At 33.5% G+C, this 16,000-nt stretch overlaps 1 protein-coding gene across 1 annotated transcript; it reads right to left on the minus strand.

Annotated features, from left to right (window-relative positions):
• Window positions 1–10,068: 10,068 nt before the first annotated feature.
• Window positions 10,069–10,632, minus strand: LOC120145650 (phosphopantothenoylcysteine decarboxylase subunit VHS3-like). The gene is made up of 2 exons (XM_039159440.1): window positions 10,597–10,632; window positions 10,069–10,446 (listed from the first exon to the last, which is right to left on the minus strand). The coding sequence occupies exons 1-2, from the start codon at window positions 10,630–10,632 to the stop codon at window positions 10,069–10,071; spliced, it is 414 nt and encodes a 137-aa protein (XP_039015371.1).
• Between the last annotated feature and the right edge of the window lie 5,368 nt (window positions 10,633–16,000).

The following is a 16,000-nucleotide window of genomic DNA, read 5'->3' on the forward strand; positions in this document are numbered from 1 at the left end:
ATACAATAAATAATATTATTTATCATAAAACTTAATATTATTATTTTTAAAATATTAAAATAATTTATTTATTATTAAAATATTTTATTTATAATTTTATTAATAAAAATATTAATATTTTTATATTTTATTGAAATAAAAATATTATAAATTATATTAATTATTTATTAAAGTAATAGTGTTATATTATATTTTAAAAATATTAATTAGTATATTCTAAATATCTTTATTAAAATATTATTATATTAATATTAAATATATAAATAATATTTTTCATTATTAATAATTTAATAATATTATTTCTATGAAATTAATAAATAATATAAATTTTATTATATATTATTAAAATTAAAATATAATATATTATATTATTATAATATAATTGATTATTTTATTCTAATATTAAAAATATTATATTATATTATTAGAAATATTAATAAATATATTTTAAATATTTTAATAATTAATATTTTTGATTAAAATGATATTAAAATATTTTATTAATATTAAATTCATAAAATAAAATTATTTGAGTATTTATTCTTTGAAGCGAAAAGTTCGGAAAATGACTTACGGAAAATAAGTCCGTAAGTCATTTTTCAGAAAACACAAAAGAAATTTTGTTGATCGGGAAAATGTTTTATGTTTACCAACAAATTTTCCTTAAACCAAACACTGAAAAATGAGGAAAACATTTTCCGGAAAACGTTTTACGTTAAACAAACGGACCCTTAATCGAAAAATATGAAACTATTTAGAATTATATTTTGTTAAATTGATGGTTTTGTATAATATGCTATTTAAATAAGTTATTTTTTTGAATTAATCACTGATATTCGATCTATTGACCGACTAGTCCATATTATGTACTGCAGAGACGAGGGCGACCCTCCCAACCCAGTTTTCTCCATTCACAAACGTAAGGATTTGAATCTCTGACCTTACTTAAAGGACTTAATGTCTCATCCCACTAGACCAACTGATTGTTAGTAAATAAGTTATTTTTTTAAGTTTTATGGTATCTCATATTCTTAAGTTTTTCTTTAAAAAAATCAATGTAGTATATCTTTTTAGAGAAAAGAAGATCTCATTGAAAATAGTTGAATATAATCTAAAAACTTGCCATTAAATATCAAATCATTTTTGAACAGTCATAAAGACCAAAAAATTACGTAAGGAACTATATCCCAAATATGACTCTTGAAAGAGTAAGGTCTCAACTCTTTTCAAGACAACAAGAAACATAAAGGGTCATTATGAGCAACCAATGAAACATTCCGTAAGAAGCAAAAGTGCATCCAAATTTTCCAAGTCGAGTGAAGAGTGAGAAAAAATTATTCATCGATTCTAGAGACTCAAGATAGAAAGGGCAATGAAAGTCAGAGCTCGAAACATCTCATCTCTTTATCAACTCAAATTTGACTGTAACATGACGATGCAGAACTAACCGAACAAATGCTTCAACTTTGGGGGAAGAAACACTAATCTAAATCAATGTCTTCCAATTTACAGTTCCTTTTATCCCCAAAAGGTAGTCCGAGATATTCTTAAGGAAGTATCTCCACCGAGCACCCAACCGAAGCAGCCCAAGAAGTCAGATTGTTCTCCCCAACATTAATATCAAAGATCCTACTCTTTTGTAGATTTAATTGAAGACCAGAAGTAAGGTCAAGTACTCTTAAAACCCTTTTAAAATTTAACACATGGACCTTCGAAGTCCCAATAAAAATGATCAGATCATCTGTGCACTGTAGATGGAAAATCTCTAAGAAATTCTCTCCACGACTAATTAGAGCCCTAGAGAACAGTCCACGATGGTTTGTTTTTATTACCACTAGATTCAATGTTTCTCTCACTAGATTTGTAACACCCTAAACCTAATTAGGCCTAAATTGTCACACTGGGTTGTCGAGACAACCCTGAAGTGAAAATCCTATTCGTTTTCATTTTCAAAACACAATGTATGGTACCAAGAGTAAACATAGATAATTGTTATAAAAATATTTATAAACTAAAGCTCTGTGACACATAGTCAAAATCAAAATAGTACATCATGTGGTTTACAACTCAAATATATAGGTAAGGTTCTATGAATACACATACCTACTAAAGTTACAATACAATACTTTGAAGAAGATGCTAGAATCCCTATTATGACGGTGCTCCACGAATGGCTCAAGCTACTGACCTGCGACTGAAAAACATCTGAACATTGAGCTTACAAAGCCCAGTAGTATAATCACTAATCTAGAGTAACAAAGCGACTCAGTCAACTCTGATGGGTCAAGGATCCTTTCAAAGAGGGGTCAATTTAGCTTCATGATAGTATAATAGGGGTATGTTAGGATCGAAGAGGCTCAATTGAACAATCGAAAATTGCAAAGGGGGTGAATTGGGAATGAAATGTTTAGGGACTAAGGAGAGCAAAAGATAGAGAAAATATGCACAAGGATTTATAGTGGTTCGACTTATCAACCAAGTCTACCTCCACTACCTTAGCTCCTCACTAAGGATTTTTCTAACAAATTCACTGATTTGTTCTTTTTTTTTCAAGGATCAAGAGTAACCTTTACAAACTCCCTATCTTTTTACTTGGCTAAGATAGAACCAAAACCCCTTTACAAAAGGATAAAAGAAGTAAACAAATAGACCTATCAAAGGTAGGTGTTTACAAATAATTAAGTTAACTAAAACACAAATATTTACAAGAGAATTGAAATAAAGAATCTCTTCTCTTGTGTTTGATTGCTTGAATAGTTGTTCTAACCCTTCTTCAAGTGTCTTGAACTTGTATTTATATGTTGGAATGTTGTTGTGGTCATTTCTAGCCGTTGGAGGTGTTTTGGAGCCGTTGGGGATCAATTTTCGTGCTAAATAAAACTGCCTAGAACAAAGGGTATCGGTACTCCTAAAGGAAGTATCGGTACTACCTTTGTTTATATTTAAATCAACTAGCTGTTACTAGCCGTTGGGGCCTGATAGTATTGATATTATGTTTATGGTATCGATACTACTATACAAAGTAGTATCGATATCCCTTTTGGTATCGGTACCATTTTTACATTCTGGAATTTGAGCCTTGCTGGTAGTATCGATACTACCTAGTGAGAACCGATACTTCCCTTACCTTTGGTATCGGTACCATATGAACAGTATCAGTACTGTTCATAAGGTATCGAACTGTAATAAGAACAGTATCAATACTACTTGTACAAAAACGTTTTTGTGCTCAATTCCAAGTGAAATGGGATTTGAATTATTTTTGAAAACTTTGAACAAATTTAATTCAAGTCCAAAAACATTTTGCCTTAATCGTTATATCAAAATATAGTTCAACAATCTCCCCTTTTTGATATAACAAAACATTTGAAAATTTGTTTTTGGCAAAACTATCCCTTAATAAAATGTTTAATGAAAAAGATATCAACTGTTGGAAAATGCATGAAAATGTTCAACTCCCCCTTTTTCATTAAGAAATTGAATTTTTCAAATCATACTTCTCCCCTTTTTTATTATATAAAAAATAATTCAACTTTAAAGTTCTAAAATAACTTTAGAGAGTAAGTGATATATTTGACATTAAAAGCATTTGAAAAATCAAAAAGCTCCCCCTCAAAAAGTGCATTCCAAACAAAAGTTGACTTTAAAAGCTTGACACTTAAACAAAATTGAATTTCAACAAAGAGTAACAAACATGTTAGTAACACATGAAATTCAATATATTCAAGTCTAAAATACTTTATGCAATACCAAATGTTGAAATTAAGTGCATATGCATATAGTCTTCCAAAAATGTTATGCATTTGAAAATTGGATATCAATTGTTAGAAATATATCATTTATAATAAATCACTTGCATATCCATTTAAAATTAAGGTCAAAAGTTTAAAGTTTGTAAAATCAAACATTTGAAAAGTTAATATCAATTGTTAGAGAGATATCATTTGCATTGAAAATCAATTTTGACCAAAATTCATTATGATGAACTAAAAATTATAAAAAATCATTAAAACTTTAAAATGTTCATTATAACACCTTTTTAACATACATGAGATGAAAAACAAAACATAACCATTTAAGATCAAAACTCATGCATGCCAAAGAAACAAATGAACAGTCAATTATGCAAAACTAAAAAGCTTTTAAGCTTATAGGTTACTCATTCCTTTTTTTAGTGTGGCTAGAGCATCTTGATTTCTTCATTTTCATCACCATTGCTCCCACACACCTACAAGAGACATTTAAGTAGATTTTGGTATCCAAAATGCTTTGGATCCTTGAACGTTAGTTTCAATGCCCCTTGTTCCCTTAGGAACTCATACTTGTCTAATTTTAAAAAACATTTTTTTCTTTATGGGACATGTATGTTCCAAATGACCATAAAAATGACAATGTGAGCATTTTGCCATTTTTAAACATAATGAGTTATTTTGATAAATTAATTCTTTTTCTTTTGTTAAGCTCTCAAGCTTAACTTTCAAATCAAAATTTTCTTTTTCTAAATCATTGATTTTGACTTTTGAAAGCTCTAAATCATTTTTCAAAATTTCATTTTGATTTTCAAAATCAATTTTTGCTTTCAAAACCAAATCATTTTCAACTTTTAGTTTTGAAATTAATTTCTTATATTTGGAATTCATGGTCTCAAATTCCAAATACAACTCATTATAAGCATCTTGTAACTCGTTAAAAGAATGTGAATTTAAATCATTTGAGTTAGAAGATACCATTGAATCTTCTTCGATAGACATGAGACATAGGTTGGCTACTTCATCTTCATCATTGGAGTCATCTTCATCACTCCAAGCTACCACAAATGTTTTTTCTTGGATGGTCATTTTTTCTTTAACAGGGGGTATTCATACTTGAGATGACTCATTCTTTAACAATTGAAGCACACCGGGGGAATCTGTTTCTTGCTCGATTCATGCTTCACTTCCTTGGAAGACATGAATCTCTTGAACTTTTTGAAGAGCTTGGCCATCTCTTATTCTTCACCATCGTCTTCATCCACCTCTTTATTAGAATCTTTATAACTCTCATTAGTGAATTTGAATGCAATGCCTACCTCCTCCTTCTTCTTGTTTTGCTTCTCTTCATCTTCTTCCTCTTCTTTCACCATCAACTTATGAGTGAGAAGAGAACTAATTAGCTCGTCGAGAGTAAAAGACTTTAGGTATTTAGCTTCTATAATCATCGTCTTCTTCGATTGCCAAGACTTTGGAAGAGAGTATATCATCTTCCTCATAAGCTTCTCATTAGGGATTACTTTTTCAAATCCCTTGAAATTGTTGACAATCACGAAAAATCTACCTGTCATAGCTTAGATGTCTTCATCGGGTTTCATCTTGAAATTCTCGTAGCTATGATTGAGAAGACTTATCTTGGTTTCCCTCACTTCATCGGTTCCTTCATGAGTGACTTGGAGCTTATCACATATCTCTTTGGCATTGGAACAAGAGAAGACTATTCCATATTCATCCGGGCCTAATACACAAAAGAGAATATGCATATTCTTAGCATTGAGTTTGAACTTCTTATTCTTTCTATCACTCAAATCGTCCATTTCGTCGGTTGGAATGTTGTAACCTTTCATGATAGAGTTCCAAGCTCCTAAATCATTTTCTTGAATGAAGAGCGTCATCATATTCTTCCAATAGGCATAATTTGCTCTATTGAAGTAGGGTGGTTTGTTGACTGGTTGTGAATCTTTAATGTAATAGGTACCGGAGGTTGAAGCCATATCTTTGTCGGTTACGTTGGGAATCGATTTCTAGGATTTTCTCAAAGTGATTAAACATTCTAATGCTCTGATACCAATTGTTAGGATCGAAGAGACTCAATTGAACAACTGAAAATTACACAAGGTGGTGAATTGGCAATAAAATATTTAGGGAGTAAGGAGAGCAAAAGATAGAGAAAATATAACACAAGGATTTATAGTGGTTCGACTTATCAACCAAGTCTATCTCCACTACCTTAGCTCCTCCCTAAGGATTTTCTAACAAATTCACTAATTTATTCTTTCTTTCTCAAGGATCAAGAATAACCTTTACAAACTCCCTATCTTTTTACTTGGCTAAGATAGAACAAAAAACGCCTTTACAAAAGGATAAAAGAAGTAAACAAATAGTCCTCTCAAAGGTAGTTATTTACAAACAATTAAGCTCACTAAAACACAAATATTTATAAGAGAATTGAAATTAAGAGTGAAAAGCTCTTCTCTTGTGTTTGATTGCTTGGATAGGTGTTCTAACCATTCTTCAAGTGTCTTGAACTTGTATTTATATAATGGAATATTGTTGTGGCCGTTTCTAGCCGTTGGAGGTATTTTGGAGACGTTGAAGATCAATTTTTGTGCAAAATAAAACTGCCCAGAACAGAGGGTATTGGTACTCTTAAATGGAGTACCGGTACTACCTTTATTTATATTTAAATCAACTAGCCATTACTAGCCGTTGGGGCCTGATGGTATCGATACTATGTCTATGATATTGATACTACTATACAAAGTAGTATCGATACCCGTTTGGGTATCAATACCATTTTTGTATTCTAGAATTTGAGCATTGTTGGTAGTATCGATACTACCTAGTGAGTATCGATATTTCCCTTACCTTTGATATCGGTACCATATGAACAATATTGGTATTGTTCATGAGGTATAGATACTGTAATAACAGTATCAGTACTACTTGTACAAAAACGTATTTTATGCTCAATTCCAAGTAAAATTGACTTTGAATTATTTTTTGAAAACTTTGAACAAATTCAATTCAAGTCCAAAAACATTTTACTTTAATTGTTATATCAAAATATAGTTTAACAGGGTACCGTTAGATCTGGAGTCGGTCCTGAGGCTAGGGTTACCTCTCATCAATATGCAGTCAAAGCTTAGGAAGACTGTAAGTTCGCTGATGTCATCCCAGGTATATTTACAGATTTTGGTATGCCTGTTACTACTTTGGTAGATTAGGAGTCAATCTATTCCTATATTTGTCGTGATCTTATCAGAGAGATAAATATCCCAGCCAATGACTTAGAAGTCAAAGTTTGTGTCTCAAGTCCTTTAGGACTAGACATGTTAGTGGACCAGGTCCACTGTAGGTGCCTAGTAGAGATATGAGGCCAAACCATATATCTTAGTTATGGATAAATTACACGTTCTAACGATTTTATTTTAGTTATGGAGTTGAAAGAGTTGATTAGACCATATATCTTCAAATAATTGCATGACAAGTAAAAAGGATGGGCACATACTAGAATCATTGCGAGCGTCTCCGAAGGATTTATCTTTACACTAATCTCCTCCATTGGAAGCTGCGCTTCAGCCTCAGCCAAAGAAGCACCTTGAGAGGAATTCTCTTGATATTCTTAGTCGGATGAGTCACTTCTCCCTCATCTTTCACATGGTGGTTTGCCTCAACCACCAAAAGAGGAGTAGCTATCCGGTAAGTTCGCTGAGAACCCATGTTTCGTTTGAGAACTTGAACGCACCTCCACTCCAATAAAGCGAGTCATTCCGACCCTTACAAAAAGGAAACGAGTAAACAACACTTACTCGATGAACAATGAATAACGAACATTGGAATGTACCACTAAAGGAAGAGTAGTTATATAAGGATTAATCGAAGGATAAAGATATTAAGAAAGGGTTTCCTCCCATAATGTCTCTACACATGACCTAGCTCCCCTTGTCCTAACTTCATCTAACGATCCACTCAGTCGACAATAACCACCCGGGAGAAAAACATGCAAGGGCAACATTTAACAGCCTTGATAGTTCCTCAGCTTCCTCCGATGACGATGATAACACATCAATGCAATAATAAGTATTAAAATGACTAGTGATATTATCATGTATATATATCGAAGGAATAGTAGATGACCTCGGAATATCTTGCGGAATAGTCTTGCTCACTTTATTACTTTCAGCTACAATAGCCTTTGTATCGCTTTCTTCTCTGGAAAAAATGTCAACGCCAAACTTTACAACCTTACTAAGGTCATCACTAAGTGAATATTCTGACCCTGGGTTCGTCTCCTCTTTCGTAGGGCCACATATTCTTGCAATCACAAATGCCCCCAACTAAAACATCTCTAATCTTAAACAGATTCTTTCCCAAAGACAAAACATGAAGATATTTCAAATGGAAATTTCCTCCGAGACGACCACTCGCCAACCCGTATTCAACAAGGAAAACTACTCATATTTTCTTTATAATCGTGATACAACAATACTCTTCATTTGATCGAGTTTGCTCGACCAAAGAGAAAAGTCAAAGCCTTAGAGAAATTTTTGAGTTACCTTAATAAATCTGGAGCGATCCAAGCCCAATTTTTGGTTTCTACCCTAACCTAGAATAGTCTCACCAATCTCAAAGCCCTTTGCATGCCTCCACGTAAAACTTAGAAGGCGTGAACAAATATTCTAAAATGCGATCATCTAAGGCACCCATTTCCTCCGTCGATAAGGAATAAAATACCCAGTAAGGATCTACCAAGAAGCTCCGACCAATTGATTCAGAGCTACCTTGTAGGTATTCATTACATCTTTCACCGAGTTATGTAACAGGAGATGGAATGAAATCTAGCCTCCGGAGCGAATAGAGGAAGATAAAACCACTCCCGATGCTCAAGCCACAATCACTCATGTAAACACAACCCTGAGGAAATATCAAACTAAAACTCGAAGTTCTATCACAGTAAATCATAACTCAACAATTAATTTTTGGCCTCATTCCAGACAGTTTTGCACACGAACAAATCATCGTCCGCCAAAGATCCACATTCTTCTCTAATCTTTTCACTTCCTTCGCGACGTTTTTCTTCATCATTTCAACAAGAAATTTCAAAAAGAAAACAATAAAATTTTGTAGAGAGAATGCAACATGTTGAAAATCAAATGCAAAAGAAAGAAAAACTAAAGATTTGTCCTTAAATCCCCCTAAATAGCCAGAGGACGCAATACCTTCCTAACGATCGAAATACCACGCCTATTCACTATGCTAATTATAGAGCCACATGTGTACAAGCCACTAAATCATTTAAGAGAAATCATCATGATGATTGCCCAAAAATATTCATTAAATACAAAAAACCGCTTCCACAAGTAAATCTTGGATCAAATTATTTTATGACATTCTCTCGACTAGAAAGACAAGTGTATTCCTTCTTTAGATCTTTTTCGTGAGTCATATCTCGGCTTCCACTCCACCAATAGAAGCCTTCAAAAAAATTATGATTGAATCCTTCGATCAACAACGATCTTTGATATAACCTCTGACAAATCCACGTAACATGTCAATCAAATTTAATGCACGATCATATCTATTCTACTTGTTAGGTCACAAATAGGTATCATGACATTAGGTCTAACACTAACATTAGGGGTCGATTTAAAATTTCTCTTGTAAGATTGAGAAAGGAAATTATGTTTCTTCTTATTCTTCTTCTTCCTCTCTTTTAATTTAAAGAAAAAAATTATGATTCATCCGAAGACCAGTCTCATATGGTAAAATCACCAATTGCGGGTTTTCGCCTAAATAAAAGAGAAGTGAATAATCTATTGCGGCCACAATCTCAAATATTATTATCAACAGTTATGAATAGTTAAAATTTTGAAAACTAAACATATCTATATTGAACATTTATGGAACAACATAAGTTGAACTTTAAAAAGAAGTTTTATTTATTCTCACAATTACCAATAACATAAGTGAAACTTACATGCAGCCATGGGAACTTTGAAAGTGGCAAAATTCACAGTGAAATGGGAAAAATAAATGAAACAAGACACCTCAAACTATAATGTTTCCCCCCATATCTTTTCACCGATCGAGATAATTCAAGAAATATTTGATCGTAATATGCAACAGCAGCAAGGGAAGAGAGAAGGGTAATTAATCAACTCCAAGAAATTAAATTTGACATACAAAATTTAATGACATGAGAAATCAGGCACTCCTACATCTCCTCTTGCAGCTAAGAGGCTCCGCAGCAGCAACAGAAAATAAATTAGAATTTGATCGAAATAAAGACTCTACAGCCTCTTCACTCCTTGTAGTTTCAAAGAAGAACAACTCTGTTAATTTTCTCTTGCTGGGAGTTTAAGCTTATCATCGCTTTCTTCCTAGGTGTTGGTGGGCAACTTGAGATCATTGGTATCTTATGATCACTTGAAGTTGCCGTTTTACACTCTTCTACTTCTTTCTCTTCATCATCATCTTTCCTAGATGCCGCCACTTCATCGTCTTTGTCATCATCATTGTCGTTTTCATCACCATAATCGTCTTTCCTCGATGCTGCCACTTCATCGTCTCCGTTGTCGTCATCTTTCTCATCCCCATCGTCATCTTTCCTCGATGCCGCCACTTCATCGTCTTTGTCGTCGTTTTCATCACCATCATCTTTTTTCAGTGCCGCAGTTTCTTCTTGATCGTCATCCTTTTTTTTTCTCTATCTTTCTCAAAACATTCTTCTTCTTCTTCTTCTTGTTTTTGCTGGTCAAGTTTTGTAGGAGTTTCTTGAAGAATATTCTCATGAAGATCGTCGTTAATAAGTGATCTGAAAGAGAGAAATTATGAAAATTTCAACGCTTTGTATCTGTATTTGATTTTGATCAGAAACCATAATTGATATATATTTATATCGTGTCTACTATTATTGTCTTCTCAAAACTTCGTATTGTGTCACTAACCTATTACTTAATTTATGTTTTGGTCACACACTAAAAAAATTATGTCATTTTGATCACACACTATTAAAAAAATTAACAATGATGTTAACATGACATTTTTTAATAATTTTTCAATCATAACATAGTATTATCTTATGATGATATGTCAACATCACCACTAATTTTTTAAAGATGAGTGATCAAAATATAACCAAAACGTAACATTAAGTGTGTTTTAAAATAAATAATAGTTATCTGACCAAAATAAAAATTAATTAATTAATGAGTAACTGAATAAGTAATTTTTCATTTCTTGGCGTAGTGTGGGTCATGACCTAGGTAGGCCTAGACCTAGATATGCCCTTGAGAATCTGTATACAATCATATATATATATATCAAAGAGGTGGACAAACAACATGTCATAAGACAAATGAAACGTTTCACAATAGCATAGTAAAACGTGGCATAAGAACATAGGTAAAACGTGTGAAAAAGATAGATAAATACGTGATGCGAAAAGCATGAAGTTAAACAAAAGATATTTTTATTAAAAATTAAAATAAAAACTAAAAAAAAAATCCAAAATGAAATATAAAAATATAAAAAAGATAAACATCGATAGTTGACAACCAATTTAAAAATTAGTGTCGTGGTCGGCACAATCAAAAGATAGAAAAGGTCACGATTGATAGAGAAAAAGAGACAACAACTAGGGTTTTTGTGATGTACAAACTTAGTTATGTTTATGCTATTGCAAATTAAAATGCATTTTTATTTTTTATTTATGTTGATGTAGAAATTTATCATAGAGGCAAGGGAAAGAAGTAAGGGGGCGAGAAGGTGGAGGAGAAATAGAGTATATTTGGGGATGGGTATGGGACCTGAATCCGACAGTTTTCAATCTGATTTGATCCGATCCGATCGGGTCGAATTTATTAAAAAAATCGGGTTCAGGTTGGATTTTTTTAATGTGATGTTCGAGTCGGATTGGGTTCGGGTTTAGGGTGAAAAATATCTGATCCGAAAAAATATATAATTTTATCTTATATATTATTTTTTTCAATTAAATCACTGTTTTTATTGAATAAAATAATTTTTTATTATTTCGAATCGAGTCGGGTTTTTAAGTTATATATCAGGTCGGGTGAAAACTTGTTTTGATCAGGTCGGGTGGAAGACTCATTGTTCTTGGGCCGAGTCAGGTGAACCAAAAACTAGACCCAACTCAACCCATGCCCATCCCTAAGTATACTCGCTATGATATGAATAAAAATATATTAAAATGATGACATATTTAATGTTGTGGCGTACATGATATGTCTGATCATTTATGAAGTTATATGACAAATGTTAATGATGATACTTCAATGTTGTTGCATGTATGATACATTTATGATCATGGATAAATTACATGTTACTAGAAAACAAAGATAGTTTAATGTTGATGCATATAATTTATGAAATTGTTATAAGTGACGATAATGATAACAACGGTTGTAAGTTTGAAGAGGGGAGAATGTAACATCTCGGAACTTGAAGATGACTTTTAAAATAAATATGAATAAAATGAGATTGTGTTTTTATTTAAGGTTGAAGAGGTGATTAATGGGTCACGTAAGTGATTAACGATAATATTGAGTAACTGATTTATTATAAAACGATAATATTTATGATTAGTTGTGTTACTTTTAAAACTTTAGTAAAAAAAATAAAAAGTTACTTAAATATTAGTAATTATTTATGTAATTTTTTTATTTACTTTAACAATCATAGATAAGGCTGTAAACGAATCGAGTCGAATTTTAGTATTGTTGATCTCGACTCGAACTCAAAATGTTTAAAATTAGGCTCGACTCGAAAACTCGCGAGCTAAAAATTATCAAGCTCAGCTCTAACTCGAAATATAATATTGAAACTCGACTCGAACTCTAAAAGGCTCGAACTCTAAAAGGCTCGAACTCAAAAATATTTCAGGAGCTCAATTGAAGCTCGAGACTCAAGCTCGAATTTGAACCTACAAAAATCTTATATTACATTTAAAAATATATTTTTAAAAATTTATAATTATCAATAATGTATTTTTAATATATTTTTAATAATTTAATTTTAAAAAATCTAAAATTATAATATAACATTTTTTTCGAGTATCTCTTGAGCTTTTCGAGACGAGTATTAAGTAGCTCGTTTTAGATTGTTAAGAATTCAAGTCGAGTTCGAGCTCGAGTTTATTCAATTCGAGTGTTGATAAAACTTTGACCGAATTAATCTCGAGTAACTCAAGATCTGTCTTATATCATTTACAGCCTTAATCATAGAGTAACTTTTTCACCAATGGACAAAAAAAGAGGCTATTTTCCCGGTATATCACCGGTGATCGGTATTATTACCGATCTAACACCGGTCAGACTATATTTCTCGATCTAACACCCTTAGCAGAAAAGCGCGCCCCCTGCACCGTGCTATATGCTGATTTGGCGCCACGTGGGTATAGCGCGCCCCCTGCCCCGCGATATACCGTGATCTGGCGCCACGTGTGTATAGCGCGCCCCCTGATCCGCGCTATATGCCACGTAGGGGTATAGCGCGGATCAGGGGCCGCGTTATACACCGTACCAAAATTATATTTAACGCGGTCCCTGATCCGCGCTATATATTTTATCTGAATAATTACATATAGCGGGGTGCAGGTACCACGCCTTATATGCTTATAAATACACTCCTCCGGCTCACATCTCTCCTTTCTTATAAATTAATACAACAATTCCGTCAACGAGTAATAATTCTCGCAAACTTCTCAAATTTGATTTAGAAGTTCGTGCGATTTTTCGTTATAAGGTAATTTTGTTGTAATTTTTTAATTATACTTATTGTTTATTATCATTATTTGAAAAACTATTATACTAATTATTTTCAATTAATTTTTCTGTTTGTAAAATTGAAAAGCGGGAGCATACGTCGAAATAGTTTTGCGGTGCAGGTAATAATATAAAATTATATTATTTAAATTATTTACGTTGATGTGTAAAAAATTTATTGTGTTATATTTTCGTTCATATATAATTTATTTAATCAGGTTTGTTTAAGTTATTTTTTTTACAGATATAATATTGCTGCACTTTTAAACTCAAAGAATGGCGCGACTTTCAGCTATTGTTTATTATGATGGTGAAATTCGAGAAGATGAAACTGGCGTTTTTTTCGTATCAAATGAGCGTGTTAAAATATCATTCAAGAGAAACATAACTCTTGAGGAGCTAATAACGAAGATTTCGAGGAAGATTCATGTTGGAAGTAACAGAAGAATATCGTCGTTGCAGTACAGATTTCCAACATCATTGTTGTCATTAACTTATATAGCGTTTGAACTTTCGAACAATGATGATGTTCAAATGATGGTTGAAGCTCAAAGTAATTATTCAGACGTCGCTATTGAGATGTATGCACATTTTGTTCAAGTGCGTGCTGTTCGAGGTCAATCTTTAAGCTCACACTATGGGTTGGCTGAACAAGTTGATCAAGTTGACAGCCCGCTACAATAATGTGCAATGATTTTAATGCCATAATGGGGAGACATTCATCCGCAACTCTTTACGATATGTACTGAGGTGGGTCCACGAACAATCCGTATGGCAACATCGCGTCCAGTTCAAGGGGAAGGCATTCATCTGCAAATTTCTTTGACCATATGGAGATGCCATCGATACAACCATCTGTGCAGTTTCCATTTGACACGATGGCTTCAAGCTCCAGGGGGAGGCATTCGACTGCGAGCTTTTTCGATCTCAATGTCGATATGCCTTCCAGTTCAAGGGGAAGGCGTGCAAGTAGTAGGTTCTTCGACCTAAATATGGAGAGCATGGAGGAACCATCATCTCCACCAGAAGAACCGCTTCGTGAGCCTGGTGCGGATGATGCTGAGACTGGACTATTCATTCACCCAGAATCACCGCAATTCAACTCCGATGATGATGAAGTTCCAGGAAATATGGCACAAACTGACCCTCCTGCACACATGTATGAAGCTGATTATGGTGCAATGTACGGGCCAGAATTTGCGGATATGCCTCATCTCGGTGACTATGGATATTACTAATCAATAAATAATTGTGAGTTATCTTTAGGCATGGAGTTTTCAAGCAAAGAAGAAGCGATGATGGCTATCAAAAATTACAATATCCATAATTATGTTCAGTCCAGAGTCAACCGATCGACGACCGAAAAATATGTATGCTACTGTGCCCGACGCGAAAACGGATGCAATTGAATGGTTCGCGTATCGAAAATGAAGAGGAAAAAAAATATATGGGAACTAACAGTATATAACGGTCCTCACACATATTGTGCTGGAGGGGTCAACCAAGATCATCCGAACTTGGACTCTGAAGTGATATGCCAAGCCATCATGCCCATGGTAAAAGTAAGCTCTCATATAGTTGTTGCAGTGTTGATTTCAGCTATACAATCGTAGTATGGGTACACTGTCTCCTATAAAAAAGCTTGGTTGGCAAAACAAAATGCCATTGTCAAACTTCATGGAGAATGGGATGCATCTTACAACGAACTTCCAGGTTGGTTTAGGCTGGTGCGGACGTTGAATCCTGGGACAATTGTGGACTTTGAAACCTCCTATACATACCATAATGATCGAGTTCTTCGCGATCGATGCCAATTCTACCATGTTTTTTGGAGTTACCCACAGTGCGTTAATGCTGCCAAATACTGCAAGCCTGTGGTCCAGATCGACGAGACTTTCTTGTATGGAAAATACAAGCAAGTTTTATTATTGGCAGTTGTCCAAGATGGCAATCGCAACATTCTTCCAGTTGCTTTTGCTCTTGTCGAAGGAGAATATACAAATTCTTGGGTTTTTTTTCTCCGAAATTTACGTGCACATGTTATCACGAGGGAAAAAATTTGTGTCATTTCAGATCGCGGAGTTGGGATCAAAGCAGCAATGAAGTCTTTGGGTCCAATGTGGTAACCACCCTTTGTCCAACATAGGTATTGTCTCTGACACATTGCTGCGAACTATCATGGAAGGTACAAGAAGAATGATGAGCATCAATTAATTGTGTGCATGGGTAAGCGAAAGCAAGTTAGTAAGTTATACATTTTTTGATCATTTTAATTTTGTAAAGAAAGCAAGTTAGTAAGTTATACATTTTTTGATCAGGTTACGAACTACTTCCTCGAACGTTTGAATCAATGCTTCAAGATTTGCGGGCGAAGAACGAGGAAGGATACGATTACATCAGCCTCATTGATAAAGAAATGTGGAGGAACGCATATGATGGTGGATATCGATATGGACACATGACGAC

The sequence above is a fragment of the Hibiscus syriacus genome, unplaced genomic scaffold (assembly GCF_006381635.1).
Source record: "Hibiscus syriacus cultivar Baekdansim isolate YM2019G1 unplaced genomic scaffold, ASM638163v2 tig00110893_pilon, whole genome shotgun sequence".
Classification (NCBI taxonomy): domain Eukaryota; kingdom Viridiplantae; phylum Streptophyta; class Magnoliopsida; order Malvales; family Malvaceae; genus Hibiscus; species Hibiscus syriacus.

Bases quoted from the DNA above. Each gene is read 5' to 3' on its own strand.
- LOC120145650 (XM_039159440.1), bottom strand. From the start codon at position 10,632: ATGGTTTCTGATCAAAATCAAATACAGATACAAAGC. The intron at 10,447-10,596 runs GTTGAAATTTTC...AGAAAAAAAAAG, and splicing joins ATCAAATACAGATACAAAGC to GATGACGATCAAGAAGAAAC.